Here is a 13,940-nt window from a genome sequence, read left to right as displayed (position 1 = left end):
GACTGATTTGCCGTTGCTACATTTCTAATAAATAAAAAGTTTATTTCATAGGGACAGAGTGCACGCACTAAAACCGTGAACATTAAATAGTACTAATTAGTATTATTTCATACAGAATCCTTTGTTTTCTATTGTTTAATTATAACTATTTAGTGCTAAGAATTAGTATTTGTTTCACGGATTTAGTGTGAGCACTCTATCAGTAAAATATTCTGAGAGTTTGTCGTTGGTATCTTCTTTCCAATAGTTTTGTTTGAACTGGGATACCTGTTGTATCACATTCGTAAAATGCCTTTGTTGTTTTACTGGGTTGCCTGTCTCCTCGACAAAACAGTAAAATAGCGCAATATTACCCATATATGGATTGGATGACGTCTCGATAGCTTCATGTCGAGTACACATGCAGGCACAGGTAGCCCAAGCTTGGTTTCTGTGGTGTCCTGTTATAAGGAAATGTATGGAGATTCATCAAAAATTTCAATAAAATCATTCAATCCATACATTCCCTTATAACAGGACACCACAGAATCCAAGCTTGGGCTACCTGTGATGCAGGCTATTGTGAAATCGAATGTGCATGTTCTTTGCCCGGGTTGGGGGGGGGGGGGGGGTGCTTTTTATATAAAATTTAATATTTGTTGTGGTAGAGTACAAACATTAAAAGTGTGCAACACTTTGCACTATTTAGTAGTAAATAGTGCTAATTAAACAATAGAAAACAATAAGATTAGCATAATTTAGCAGTATTTAGTGGTATTTATGTTGCACACTTACAGTGTTTGTACTCTATCCCTTAGGGCTTAAAAATCATTCAGCCAAGCCCTTTTTTAAAGACTTCCGGTATCTTTTATGAGTCTTTTTGAAAATTTCTAACAAGCATCCCCGGTACTTTTTTCCCGGAATCCCCCCCCGGAGTTCGGCAAACACTTTTACTAACCGTAAACTTTACGTAATGATTTCTTCAATAAAATAATAAACAAAAGAGGAACTTGGAAAAAATACTAAAGAACCAAAAGTATACCAATTCCGATGGAATCTTGAGGAAAAATCAGTCTACTTTACCATATATCTAAAACAAGTGTTTCTTAAATAACTCTATAACTAGGCTTTTATCGATATGTCGGACCATAATAAAGGGTCAGAAAAAAACCTCTGCTCACATGGTAAGGCCGCCTCGGTCAACAACTCAAAGATTTGCTCTACAAATCAACCAATGACATACAAACCCGAATAAAGACAAGCTTCCGACAACCTAAGAGATACCAGAAAATGCTGATTTTCAAAACAATTTTACCCATAAGAGATACGACGACCATCCCCGGTACTTTATTCCCCGAGTCATCCCCCCTGAGATTAAAAAGGACTGTCTGGCAAATTAAGATAAATTAAGATAAATTTGAATACAACTGATTTCCAATATCTCTAATTAACATGAGGTCATTGGTAGAATTAACTCCTTGCTTGTTATCGTAAATCAAAGAGCTCAAACTCATTGCAACACATTGCTGTCCTAAATTTTGTCTAAATATCAGTTCATTACCTTGGCTATATGGCCTGTTATTGTTTTGCTAGGGTCAATGTACATTGGAGCAGGAACAGGGTACTTCTCTATGTCTGTACTCGGTTTAAATTTACAATAATTTTGACTCAGTAAAAATACGCAGGTGATTATAGAAAATCCCGCACGCTGATTGGTCAAGAAACTCACACTATCACACGATAATCACTTGCCTTCGGCGAATAATTGTTAAATATGGGTCTTAGTCTTGTAGAGACACATCAAACTACAGTATTACGAGTAAACAATGATAAATACTGACTAGCTCTGTATTATAACTTTATTATCCCTTTATAAACCCTGCTAGAGCAATTAAACAAAAGCTTTTCATGTTGTGTGATTACATTCATTTTTTGTACGTTTTCTAACCTTCATATAACAAGTATAAGAATGAAGCCTGGAGGACTTCGGTATACTTGGACGAATACGTTTGAAGATATACTCTTTCAGCTTTCCGCTTTTGTTTCTCAGACTTTTCAGAGTTCGTTCTGGTATTCTCAGGGCTGTCAACCCCCGAGATATTCAAATCTGGAGAATTTGATAGGGAAGGGACATGACGTCACAGCGCGTCAAAAAGCGCGCGAAAAGGTGTCTTTCGCTTGGTAACATTTGATGTGATTGGTTTATTTCTGACCAATTAGATTATCGCTTATATTACAATGGCCTGCTTGCAAGAACAGTTTATGAGGAACGTTTTGATTTTGTTAGCGATGTAAAATAACACAAATAACATGAAATAATTGGAATTTTATGGTTGTTAAAGTCTAGTCTCACAAGACAAGAAATGGCCAGATTCGGGATTATCCGGGAGATTTGATACTCTAATCTGGAGACCGGGAGACACGGTCCAAAATCTGGAGACTCCCGGTTTATCCGGGAGAGTTGACAGCCCTGATTATTCTCTAGGGCTCTGGTATGGGGCGCCGATCCAGTCAATATTCTCATCATTTATTTCATGGCTTATTGTATTTTTATTGTGGTCTTTGAATTTGCTTTTATGGTGATTATATTTAATTTTTGGTAGGACTGAATTTGCTTTTGAAGCACCCGAATTTACTTTTATGGTCATTTGTTTAATCTTTGGCAATCGAATTAATATATTCTAATGCAGGATTTTTTTATCGTGATCTGAATTTATTTATGGTCTTTGGATTTTTTTAAAACATGCTAATTATGATGCATTGCGAGCTTCAATTTGAATGAGTGAGAGACTGGTTGTCAAAACAAGATGGCGGAGCAAAAGGAAAACCCCCCGGGGGGGGGGGGTACTCCCCTATATTTGCTATACGGGTATGTGCCGCCCTATAAGGTATGGTTTTTCGGCTTTTGGGTCTGGGGTAGGGTATCATTTTTTGACATTTTGTCTGGGATAGGGTATCATTTTAGTCTGGGACAGGGTTAACGATTTGGTCATTTTTGTCTGGCGAATAGGCTACGCTTTTTGCCGACACAAAAACAATAAAAATGCTAGTAAATATTGATTGCAATCGATTGTAAAACCGTATTTTTCGTCTTTTAGTCTGGGATAGGGTATATATTTCTTAGTTTTAGTCTGGGGTAGGGTATGTAAAATCAAAATTTTAGGTCTGGGATAGGGTCAGGGTTTTACCCCCCCCCCCCCCCCCCGGGGGAAAACCCCTTTTCTTTAGCATGTCGAAGGGCAGCAAAAGCTTTAAAAGCTTTCAAAAATATTTCAAACGCGGATGTACAACATCTTGCTGCAGGTAAACAATCCACATTCGTTTCTCTCTCTCTTCGGACCGTCCGACTCTGTTACTCATTCACCACCTTTCCAAGTTAAATATCAACTCTGACTGTTCACTTAAAGTGCATATCAGGATTCGCTGTTTTTTGTTTAATATGATAGTTTTAACCCTTAAGATCATATAATCGCTAAAAATTACTTGATTGTATTGCGATTTCATTATTATTTTTTCGATCAAAGTTCCCAAAAAGCAGCAAAATGCCGAGCGACTTGCTCCACCATCTTGTTTTGACAACCAGTCTCTCACTCGGTCAAATCCAAACTCGCAATGCATCATAATTAGCATGTTAAAAATCCAAAGACCATAAATAAATTCAGATCACAATTTAAAAATTCCTGCATTAGAATATATCAATTCGATTGCCAAAGATTAAACAAATGACCATAAAAGTAAATTCGGGTGCTTCAAAAGCAAATTCAGTCCTACCAAAAAATAAATATAATCACCATAAAAGCAAATTCAAAGACCACAATAAAAATACAATAAGCCATGAAATAAATGATGAGAATATTGACTGGATCGGCGCCCCATACTCTGGCATAATCCATTTTTGGCGCATGAGCAGTTTTCCGGAAGTGAAATATAATGAATGAAAATCATGCTTTCAAACCTACTTTCAAACAGAGTTCTGTGTTTATTTCGATCAAAATAAGAATTAGAAATCGGGAACATATTTTTTTATTTTTGGCAAGTCTTTTAACGTATGCGCTCTCATACCGGAAGTCCAAGAAATCCTGGTCTCAAAGAATGGATTAGAGCCCTCGTTCTTCGCCGCAGACCAGAAGAAACGCAGGCTCTGGGTACGAGATTGAAATTAGACTCTTCCACAGTCTCTCGCTCGTCCGTTCCATCTCCACGCTTATAGACTGTAACGGAACAATGACCGAAAGGACTTATGGGTCCCGAAAACTTGGACCCAGCGTGCTTTGGGAACCAAAATACTCGTCCACAGTCTCTCTCGTTTCAATATTTTCAAGATGGCGGCGGTTTGTTTTTCACGATTCATGTGTGTGCAATTTGAGAAGCGCTGCAAAAGCTATTGCCAGCAATATTTATACTGTTAGCATTTCAGCTAAGGAAAATTATTCGATTTGGTAGTCATTCTAACTAAGACAATATTGCCAAATTGATGATATTATGCATTTTAAAAATAGAAAAATATGGAGTTCGAACTTCGAAAAAAATCGCACTTATCCCACTTTCAAAAGTAGTTATATTTTGGATCATTGCAAACTCTAAGTACACAAAGCGAAAGAGGTACTACTTTTCAATGTCAGCCAAAATTTTATATACTTCACTTCACATTTTTGATCCGATTTCATTGAGGTTTTTTCAGGGAACTACCAGTAGAATGGGATCTCCTAACCTCTAGCTTGGGCTACCTGTGATGAATCAACCAAGTCTTTTCAGCTTCGCAGCGGCCGAGCGATGGACTGTGGAAGAGTTTACGGTCAGCGGTTTTAGCCATGGGAGAACGCCTTCGCTACGTTTGCCGGCCATGTTGAAAATGTGGTGCATAGCTGAAAAAAGAAACGAAACGCGCTATTAAGGGAGTATATTTTACAGAGAAATCTCAAAGAACATTGCAACACTAAATTAATAAGCCATCATGGCGGATGCCACGGCCAGATCATTGCAGTATGAGTACAAAGCGGTAAGTACTTCAGGCATTTTCAGAAACACGTGCGCTTTGTGACGCTTACCAGTTTTTGAGATGAATTTCTAACATATTCTTTGCGACATACTGTGCCAAAATATTCATATAAAATGGAATTCTAGTTTAAAAATGGTTTCTCCCTATTAAGTGTTGTTCCTGTCTTTTTCCATCGATCTGTAAACCTTTAGCTTAGGTATTAAACTGCTACTTGAGCTAAATAAACGTATGAGCTTGTGCTTGAGAAAACTGTTTCTAGAAGGCTATACCATACAGAGTTTAACAGTAACGCTGATTCCTAAAATGAATGCTCGTTTTCGAGATATTGAATTTTCAATTACCATCTTGACAAGTTTTTGAAAGACAAGTGCCACCTTTAAAATTGATTTTTTCGATATAGTAAAAGTTCTTATTTTAAGATTCCTTATGTAGGAGATCATATTTACCGTAACCATGATCTCTTATCTGGGGACCTTGAAATAGTAGGCAGTGGCTATTCGTACGCCACCTGTATGGTGACTTGTATTTGCTATTCGTACAGGAGTGGGATTGAAGACACCAAGAAATATCGAAACCCTAAACCTAACCAGTAGACCACAAAGTGAATTCGCTTGGTGCTCTCATTTCTTAGTCATATTTAAACAATATATCATCATCATGTTTTCTTTTATTTGTATAGACTAGATTTGAAAAGCAATGATGTTTCAAGGGAATTTATTTCGAAAAGTCTTCAGTCACGCAATCGCCAAACAATGATTTCTGCATATTTAATGACTCAAAATAAAAGCTCTCGCAGACTTGAAGAAAAACTGTAAGAGTATTTTTGGAAAATTTCATATTGAACGTGAAATTTCAATATCTGAAGTTGCATGGTAGCTGGTGGATAAAACCATCCATAAAACCCCATGTAGCCACCTTAAGTAATAAACTCCAGGCATCTGTACCCTGCATTACGGGCGGCCAAACCACACCTGTGGCTAACTTGAGTTCACTGGATACCAATCATACAGTTTCAAGCTCAAAACCATATGATTACCTATACTAAAGGTGATCTATCATTTACTACTTCTAAAGTTACCATCAACACTAACGTGTTGTCTGATCGTTTAGCTATTGCTGACTTATTCAAAACCTTCTTCTCTAGTCTAGATATATACTCGGGCAATGCTATAAAATCTGCAAACATTTATCCTCTGTTACGTTCAATCAAAGAAATCTTTTATCTCTTTCCCTGTACCCCTATTGAAATTGCATTGGAAATTGAAAAGTTGTCAACTAATGAATTATACAAATGGAATGCTCAATAGTAGAGAGTGACCTTAAGTTTCAAACTTATAGGTTAAAGTGTTTAACATGTCCTGTATCATAGGTTTAAAAGTGATTTTGAAACCAAATTACTATAAAGTATTAAATTTCATGAGTTTTTGATCATGGCTCAATAATTTTTGAAATTCAGCTTTTTAAAATATTTATATTTTGCCTTTGAAAAATGTCACTGAGCACCAAAAAGTGTCCAGGACCTGGGACCTAATCTGCCTGTTATGATGATGGTACTGCAAGGACTGCTGTGATTCCTGCCAGTTAAGTTGAAGTGTGGAAGTGTGTATTTCTTGTTGTAGTTTTTGTACTTAAAAGCATTTTTGACTAATATTGGAATCAGAATCCGAGGATGACAGTTTCAAAAGTGAAGCTTGTGTGAAGAGCAGACGTAACAGTTTTAATTTTAAAGCATTTACAGACTTCTTAAACAAAGAAAAATCTTGTGCGGATGACTGACAAGCCTGTTTGGAAAGTGATGAAAAAGGCCTCACAAGAGAAAGCTTAAGTTTACTTTAAGACAAAATCAGTCCATCCAGTACTAAACCTGATAAGCTTTCCCATATGGATCACAAATATCTTGCAGAAACAATGTTAAGCTATTCTCAAGTATGATAAATTGCAAAATGCCTCACAAAGTTTGTAGACACAAAACCACATTTATCGCTGAGTTAAATTGGAAGTTTTTGTGGACATCAAAACACACAACTTTAACAGGATTTTGATAGCTTTTTATATTTTATTCAAACATAAAATAATATTGTTTTAAAGTGCTACTACGACGAAAATCGCTCAAACTTGGATTCAGCTGAAACTTCCTAAAAATACTCTTTAAAGGTCCAATAATCACTGTATGAAGTGTTTTCTCGATATTCAGTACGAAAGTATGATATTTTTACGATTATTTTTTGGAGTCTGTGACGTCATACACTCAACATCGAACATCGCTCCATACATTTCTTTGTAGTTTATGATCAAAATATCAGTAGTAAAGGGAGAAAGAAATACCCAAACACCCCAAAATATAAATTATAGTCACAAGTAATGTGAAATAAGCACATTAGCCACCCTTTGGGCTTCATAGGAATGAAATAAATTAAGGATTTATATACAAAGAAATATATGCAGCAATGTTTGATGTTGAGTGTATGACGTCACAGACTCCAAAAAATAATCGTAAAAATATCATACTTTCGTCCTGAATATCGAGAAAACACTTCATACAGTGATTATTGGACCTTTAAAGAGTATTCTTAGGAAGTTTCAGCTGAATCCAAGTTTGAGCGATTTTCGTCGTAGTAGCACTTTAAGGCCATGAGTTTATCAATAAAAGTGGACATGTAGCAGTGAGTACTCACAGTGATGTCACATTTTTTCTTCAACCGCTCTAAATTGACTGGATGCTTTTTAACTTGTGGATACGCGAAGCGTAGAAACGAGTTATTGTGAGGGGTCTGAATATGCAAATGTGTCACTCACTCACTCACTAAGATGTTAGCAGATCGATAATTAAACGTTTACTGATCCACTTATGTCATCTGATTACGAACGTTACACGACACTAACAACCACAAAGCTCTCATACAGTATAGATTACTTTGTTATTTATATGAGGAAATGAAATGCTGATGTTCCATGTGGGATCAGTTTCTGGCACTTGTGTACGCCATGGGGCCCCACTTTGCATGCGCAGACTCGCACATAGTTTTATTTTCGGATTATTCATATTAAAAGAATCAAGGAATGATGCAAGTTGAAGTAAAATTATACAATTAACGCCAGTTAGTCAAACCTTTTTTTCTGATGTAATAAAGTCAACAAAAACGCTTATGTACAACATCAAAATTTCGATTTTTCAGAAGACTCGTAGATCGAACCGGATGCATCAAAAAAACCTCTTTTCATTAGAATTCAAAACGAGAGTCACATTTCAAGCTCTGGAGGACTTTATTCTCCATAGAGACAGCTCAAAGTCACGGCGGTATTCAGCCAAAAATCTTACAAACTCGATCGAGTAAAGTTTTATTAGAACAGTCGTATTTACTAAGTGACTTCATAAGAAAATAATCAATGTGGATATAGAAAAATTAGCAAAAGACAAAAATAAAGATTAATTCCAATGGATTTTTGAAGGAAATTCGGCCAATTTTGTCATTCAAACAGAGTTAATTAACTCTGATTCAAATAAGCCATTCTGAATAAAAAGTTGATTGATTGCCGCACATTACAAACAGTCGAAGAAATGTCCTTGTATTTTGAAATGTGCGAAGGTCTAACGAGAATTTGCTCCAATAAATAAATCAGTAATTTACAGACTTGAATGAAGACAAATTCAGTAGTATTTCTAAACGAATTTAATAAAATATTCGCTTAGTTCACAGTGTAAATTAGATCTTCTTTTAATTATACTCTATACTTGGCTCAGTTGACTCCATCAAAGTCGAAGTCGTCTTTCGTAATTGAAGTTCAGACAATTAATTCATCACAGAATTCGCTTCCAAACTAAACAAAATAACAAAGAAGTAAACAAAGTAGGTGTTAAAGGAAAATAAAAACTCATCTTACTAGCTATATTGAGTATTTAAAATATTAAATCCAGCGATATATTTGGAATCCTTTGAATGTCAACGAGCATAAGGAGGACACAGGGAGCCCAATCTTCGAAAAGTGCAACAAGTATCCACGAGTTTGCCAAAGGGCGGTTTGATTGGCTCTCAGAGACAGCTTTCAAAGATGAAAAAAATTTTTTGCAAAAGCTGAATTTAAAAAAATTACACCATGACAATAAAGAAACTCATGAAGTTTGATATTTCATAATAAAATACAGGATAAAAATAAGTTTCATTAGCACTTTAATAACATGCTAGTGTCTCCTCAACTAACTATCTTTATTCATTTTTTTGGGGAGTCCTAGAATTCCAATCTTGTATTGCAAGCTGACAGGTCTTTGATAGACAGACGCAGTCGAGATGAAGCTACTGGAGAAGTTGTATCTCTTGTTGGTCACTTGGGTACTATTAGGATGGGAGACAAATATGAAAGAACTAAACCACCTGTTGATAATGAAAGAAAAGCAAAGTGAGTACATTATTATTAGCAAATTGCATGCAGATCATCAAGAACAGCAACTTCAGTCAGTTCATTCCTACCCTTTGCACCCAACGCTAATCGCTAGAATATATGACACTACAACATAATGGAGTGTGACTGTGCTGGGTGCCTGGTGGACAGCATTAGACCAGCATTTTATTTTCAATCATGTGCAATTCATCATTAATATAAATACATAATTATTACAAGTGTTTAGAAAATGAACTTAAATATTATTACATTACAATAATACGCCGCCCACTACGAAAAAAACAGTAGGATATAACCTCTTGGGAAAAAGCCCACTGGAAAATGTAGTCCTCGACCGATGCAACGTATTACAGTCAAACAAGCTCACGCGTTGACCCCTAGAGTCGATTAATGATTTGAATTTTCAAATTTTGATTTCATTATTCAGTTGAAATTTACAACGTCAAAAACGAAGATATGAAAATTCCAATCAACTTTAAATTCAATATACGACATTTTGATTGGTTAATCAGTGCTAACACAGCCGGAAGACCAAGAAAACATGGCGGCCAGAAATAGTCTTGGCCATGTTTATGTGCCGGGAAGGCCTTTACCTGATATCATTCGACAGGAAATTGTTCGTCTCAGCAATAGCGGATTGTCCAATAAAGCAATTTCGCGACAACTGAAAATTTCTAGTTGGGGAGTCCAGAAAATACTTCAACATTATCGACGACATGGAACTGTGTCTCTGTTTCGCTCAAGGCGGGAGCATTCCCTACAAAATTATTGATGATATCCTCCAAGTAATTGAGGCATGGAAATGACAAAACCTAGTGTGTATGCTTATGAAATAAGAGAGCGACTTCTGCTCGAAGGTATCTGTAATTTAGATGATTTACCTTCTTCATCACGAGTCGAATAATGGACTGAATTTTCATTTGAATATTGCAATATTGCATTATTCCGGTTCATACGTATAAAAGGAATAATTGACTAATGATTTCATTAATCAAATGTAGGGGTCAACGCTTGAGCTTGTTTGACTGTAACGCTCCAAGGGCTAGAGCTATATTTCTAAAGTAGATGTAACGTAAATTTGTATAAGTTTGGATACAAATGTTGGCTGTCCAACAAGCAAGAGAAATACATTTAGTATCACACTAACTTATATACTTAGCATATATTTGAATAATTAAAAGTCATACGACTAAAATATTCACAAGTAATATGTACAGTATGAGTGGCCGTGTTGTATCAGATATACAACCACGAGGTGTAGCAGAGTGATTGCATATCTAATACGACATTTTTCAAAATTAAAGTGAATTTGGCCAAGAAAATCCAACTTAAAGTTTATGCAAATGAACACAGTTTTGTATCGTGTTGTGTTTTCCTCATGCATTATTCATGAGTTTGATAAGGGAATATGCAAGATAAACATATTCACTTAATGTGATCAATGTGCTACGAACTGTAATGAAAAAATTCAAATTTTTGTCAATCCCTAACTGCTACTGGAATATTTGAACATGTTTTTCATGGATTTATGCCCATACTTCAGCACAATGCGAAATAAAAAAGCCAAAAACTTGGTATCTATGGAAGCTATTTTGATTGAAATTTGAGAGAAATTAATAGGACTTGACCTTTTGATTAACGGTCATGACGCCCCCTTGTCATTACGCCCCCAGCCATGACGCCCCCACGTATACCATGACGCCCCCAGTCTGTACTACCATGACGCCCCTAGCATAAACCATGACGCCCCTAGTCTCTATTGACACTTATTTAATAAGAAGTTTAACAATATTTCATAGTATGAATCCAAGGACAACAAAAAAATAACGAAAAGGAAAAAAATTGACAACAAAATTTCGTAAATCCGATAAATTATTCGCAATTCAAGTTAGTACGCCGTAGTTGCCGTAAGAATGCTAGTGATCTTTCGTATTATTGTTTCCCTTAAGAATAAGTTCTTCAACTTTTCTTCAACAAGTTTTACATTGAAAATATACCACAAAAGAAAGAGAGTGCTGGTGAATAAGGTAAGCAAAACATTGCAAAAAAATCAAAACCTTTGACACGACCATTAACAATGCACGAACGAACGAGTTGTTTTCGAACCAACGAGTTGTTTTCAGCCGTTGTAGTTCACAGACTTGTAACCTAATAGTTCTTTGGCGTAGGAAGTTTTTGACTTATTCGTAATTTTGAAACTTGTGTTTTTTCTAAATATTTTGGTAAATCAGCAAAGATTTCTTATGAAAATCGGGTAGTTTGCCGTTTTCACTTTACGAGTCTTTTCACTGCTGGGAATGTCGTCACAGCAACTTGTTCACATCTAACGTTTTTGACTCATTTGTAACGTTTCTTCTACTTTAAGTTTCAAGTTTATTCACACACAAGTACAATAAGCTAAATTGTTACAAAAAAGTGGAATGAATCATGATACAAGTGGAGATTATATGTACAAAGAATTCAGGTTAATACAAGAGGAAAAATAAATAGGTGTGCATGGCTGTTGAAGTAAACAATGATATATCATTGTTGATTGAGGATCAGTTGTAATCTTAAGGTTTGTTTAAAAGAAGAAATTGAAGTTAAGTTCTTTATGTGAATTGGAATTTCTTCCCAGACTTTAGAAACAGAAAACTGGAAGGTGAATTTACCATAGTTTGTTCTAATGCGTGGACGAACAATATTCTTTTGGGTTGCAAACCTTGTATTATAAGAATGTTGCTCATTAACCATTTTAAGTATATTTCTAAATACTTCAGGGAGTTGAAAATTTTTATTATTTACAATCTTATATCCAAGTAAAGCGGTATTAAGTTTGAAAATATTTGCAAAAGTCAAGATTCCAAGAATATAATACAGTGGTGTTGCATGTTCACATTGATTTGCAAAAAACATAATTCGAACACATTCATTTTGGATAGTAGATATCCTAGTTAGTTTGGTCTTATGTGTACTACCCCAAGCAAGAATTCCATAAGAAAAGTATGGATAGATTAAAGAGTAGTAAATATTAGTAAGAGTCTTAAGGTTGATAAAGTATCTAAGATTACGAATTACCCCAATGTTCTTAGATACCTTGCTGTGCGCTACTTTAATCTGTTGTTCCCAACTTAAATATTTATCTAGGTAAACTCCTAGGTACTTCACATAATCTTTTTGGTGGATATTTAGGGTATGTATAGGAAATCGCACGATCTCGAGTACAATTTGGAAATTAATAGACACGAGTAATGTTTTGAAAGTTCTTATAATTGCGTGAGCCTTTAGGCGAGTGCAATTAAAGAACTTTCAAAACATTACGAGTGTCTATTAATTCCAAATTGTTCAAGAAGATCGTGTGATTTTTTGTTTATAGTTCACTCAACAAAATTTCAGTAAAAAATTCGAAGGGACGCCGTTCATCTTTGTCTATTTGGCTGCTGATTTTCAGTCCATCGTGCAACTGAAATGCATAAAAAAGATTAGTTCTTACGGCTTTAAAATTTTATTTATGTTTTTTTAGTACAAAATGATAGAAAATAATTGTTTTGACATTGTTTTGGCCTTGTTGCCATAGCGACTTAATTCGGTACTCCTCTCGACCAATCAGAGTCGAGTAATTTTGTTGAGTGTACTATAATGATATTAATAACAGGTTCTTTTTTACGTGCAAATTTAAATATAATGTAATGGGTTTTACTAAGATTGATTGTTAACTTATTAATGGCACAGTAGTCAAGCACATGTTTTAGTTCAGTATTCATAACATTCTCAATTACAGATACTAATAAAAAATATTAGTATCATCTGCAAATAACCTAAAATTAAACTGTTGGGATACATCTGGAAGGTCATTGATATATAGTAAGAAAAGTAGTGGGCCAAGGGTGCTACCCTGTGGAACACCTGCATTTAATCTCCATGGTAACAGATTTAACATCACCCATTTTAACAAACTGCTGTCTGTTTGACAAGTATTTGGTAAACCAGTCGTGCGCCAGACCCCTAATGCCATATTTAAAGAGTTTGCGAAGCAGTATACTATGATCTACAGTATCGAAAGCTTTTTTAAAATCTAAAAATATACCACATGTGTATTGACTGTCATCAATTGACTTCCTTAAAGTATCAACAGTCTCTAGGATTGGTTGTTCAGTTGAGTGAGATTTCCGAAATCCAAATTGATAGTGATTAATGATATGGTGCTTATCCAAAAAGTTTAGTAGTTGGTCATAGACAACTCGTTCGAGAACTTTATTTAAAGCAGGTAATATTGATATTGGTCTGTCATTTGAAGGATCTGTAGTATCACCATTCTTGTGGATTGGTACCACACAAGAAGTTTTAAATAAGTCAGGAACAGTACCACATTTGATTGATTGGTTAATGAGATATGTAACAGGGATAGCAATTTCATCATTAGCTATTTTTAACATGCTATATGGAATATCTGGCGAAGTTTTCTTAGGATCTAAGGTGGCTAGGCGCTTACTTATCTCGGGTATTGTCACAGGAGAAAGAAAAAAAGTAGGAGGAGGAGAGTTCTGAATAAATTTAGTTACATTGTTTTCTAGAATATTCACAG

The 13,940-nt window shown here is 35.4% G+C and overlaps 1 protein-coding gene across 1 annotated transcript in view; it reads left to right on the top strand.

Moving 5' to 3' along the window:
* The first annotated feature begins 4,812 nt into the window (after positions 1–4,812).
* The window catches only part of LOC116302199 (U5 small nuclear ribonucleoprotein 200 kDa helicase), a 72,010-nt gene continuing 62,882 nt past the window's right edge, over positions 4,813–13,940 (top strand). Inside the window, exons 1-2 of the mRNA XM_089027897.1 lie at positions 4,813–4,978; positions 9,210–9,373. Of these exons, the coding sequence (XP_088884023.1) occupies positions 4,934–4,978; positions 9,210–9,373 (209 nt within the window). The 5' untranslated portion in view covers positions 4,813–4,933. The remainder of the gene's footprint in view (positions 4,979–9,209; positions 9,374–13,940) is intronic.

This window comes from Actinia tenebrosa, unplaced genomic scaffold (assembly GCF_029948245.1).
Source record: "Actinia tenebrosa isolate PJP-AT-01 unplaced genomic scaffold, QUT_ActTen_1.0 PGA_scaffold12__29_contigs__length_12842862, whole genome shotgun sequence".
NCBI lineage: Eukaryota > Metazoa > Cnidaria > Anthozoa > Actiniaria > Actiniidae > Actinia > Actinia tenebrosa.
This window is presented reverse-complemented; position numbering and strand designations above follow the sequence as displayed.